We start from the raw sequence: 2255 nt of genomic DNA, 5'->3' as shown, positions 1-2255 counted from the left end.
ACATTAGCCCTCAATCCCCGGTGGCGTTTCTACATAAAACTACAACTTCCGGCATGCCCCAAAGACAATTTATTTAACGTAATTACACAAGCGACAATCGTGACAAATTGGCACAAAACCGTGGCGACCATATCCCAGACTCACAACATGGATTTAATTACATACAAAACAAACACTAAAGTAATGAAACAAATGGATGAAGACAAGGCATGCATCTTCTGGGGATTTTTTTTTTTCAAAGATAGATTTATAGTATTTTAAAACGCTGCCGCTTGTGTTATTATTCATTCGACTGGGAAATTTGAGGAGTGGATTCGGTTCAATTAATGCTACATTCACTTGAAGCCGGTACTCGGAAAAATCCCGCCCTCCTACGTGGAAAAGTGCAAAAGAACGGCTAATTAAGTCGGAATTCCTCGTCGGAATTTCGGTATATATCCGGCCGATATATCCAAACTGACGTCACGGCAACCAGCCGACACGCAGCGCTAACGGCGAACACCTTGCCTGTTTTTTCATTTAAAACACGTCTGACGGCGACCTTAACCGCTCCGTCGCCGTTTCGGATAACGTTTCGATAACATGCGTTCGTGCGTGCTTCGCCAAACAAACACACGTCTATTATGTTGTCGTCTAGAACAGTCAGTTCTACGAACCAGAGCGATACACTTGTATCTGGCGCGGACGTAGGACCTCGGAATCGCCGATGTCCGGTTGTCCGAGTTCCGGTGGAACGCAGCAGCTGGACACGCCTTAACGTTACCCCTGTTTCCGGTATCCGCACGACGCGTTTTCCGGTATAGCGGCTGGCGGGAGAACCGCACGTGGTTTCGCGGCGTCCGGGCGGTGAGCGCCGCTGGCAGCAGGTCTGGTCTGGTCTTGTCTTGTCTGCGTCGGCCGGGACCACGACACCGGGATGGCCGCGGGTGGAGAGCACGTCAACGGGCTGAAAGCCGATCCGGCGGCGGCGAGCGGACGCGCGGGAGCCGAGCGGGAACCGGCGGCGAGCGCAGCGGGAGGCTTCCGCTTCAGCGCGGGGCCCGCACTGGAGGACATCAGGCGGCTGCAGGCCGAGTTCACCGACGAGAGGGACTGGAACCAGTTCCACCAGCCCCGCAACCTGCTGCTGGCGCTGGTCGGGGAGGTCGGGGAGGTCTCCGAGCTGTTCCAGTGGCGGGGCGAGGTGGCGGAGGGCTTGCCGGACTGGACCCAGTCCGAACGGGAGCACCTCGCCCACGAGCTGAGCGACGTCCTGATCTACCTGGTCGAGCTGGCGGAGAAATGCCGCGTCGATCTGCCCCAAGCTGTCTTGGCCAAAATGGCCCTGAATCGTCTCAAATACCCCGCCAGCAAGGTGCACGGGTCAGCCAAGAAGTACACCGAGTATAAGGACTGATATTTTATTGCTGAGTTGGTTGCTGCAATACAAGAGACTGCTGTTCACTTTACTCGCAACTGACTATCCTCCCATTGATTCTCTTTTTTAAATTATTTTCTTTTTTTAAACTTAAGCGCATAACTGTTTTATCTTTCGTTGTGTATTTTTATATATCTAACAAAATTACACGGGGAAATTCGGACAATCTTTATTTTTATCAAACCTTTGCCTTTTTTTATAATTCACATTTTAAGTCGTTCTTTTCATCTTTTCAAAAAAAGTGACTGATCGAATGTAAAATGAGTGACACGTGGTTGTGCAGCAGGAGCTCACTGGTTAACCGGCCTGTTATGTGGTTTACATGTGACGTTACCTCACCCCCCTTCTGTACATCAGTTACTCTTTGTTATAAAGTAAAAGTGGCTTAAATTCTTCCTCTTTATTTGTTCATTGATTTTAGGCGTCGCATACCTGCCTCCACCCTTGCCAATTTGCAAAAGGAAATGTATTTATTTATTATGGTAATGCACCTCACAAGCCGTTCAGGTGAATGATTCCTGGAGGATTTTTTTTTTTTTTCAGGGTCCCTAGAAATTACGCTGGATTATTGATTGTCAAGCCTTAGTCCCACGCATGTGTAGTTATTAGTTTGCGTATTTAATGATTTAGGTTCATGCAGCAGCTAAAAATGTATGTTAAGTCAACAAATTACTGAACAAATTGTAGGGGGAGTTATATGAACTCTGGAGCTTTACGCAACAAAAATGTGCACACGGTTGCAATGAGCAAATGCAAATAACTGTTTCAACTAGTATTTGGTTACTGTGGGTGTGTGTGCTTGGAATTCGGCAGGCAGGCATAAAACAATTTCATTAAG

At 48.1% G+C, this 2255-nt stretch overlaps 1 protein-coding gene across 1 annotated transcript; it reads left to right on the top strand.

The window, feature by feature from the left end:
• The first annotated feature begins 815 nt into the window (after window positions 1-815).
• dctpp1 (dCTP pyrophosphatase 1) lies at window positions 816-1772 on the top strand. The gene has a single exon (XM_079999240.1). It carries the CDS (start codon window positions 917-919, stop codon window positions 1394-1396), a length of 480 nt encoding a protein of 159 aa, XP_079855366.1. The 5' UTR covers window positions 816-916; the 3' UTR covers window positions 1397-1772.
• The last annotated feature ends 483 nt before the right edge of the window (window positions 1773-2255 follow it).

The sequence above is a fragment of the Zeus faber genome (genome assembly GCF_960531495.2).
Source record: "Zeus faber genome assembly, chromosome: 4".
NCBI lineage: Eukaryota > Metazoa > Chordata > Actinopteri > Zeiformes > Zeidae > Zeus > Zeus faber.
Note: the sequence above shows the minus strand (reverse complement) of the source record. Positions and strands in the feature narration are given on the sequence as shown.

Excerpts from the sequence above, each read along its gene's own strand:
- dctpp1 (XM_079999240.1), top strand. The coding sequence starts at position 917 with ATGGCCGCGGGTGGAGAGCACGTCAACGGGCTGAAAGCCGATCCGGCG.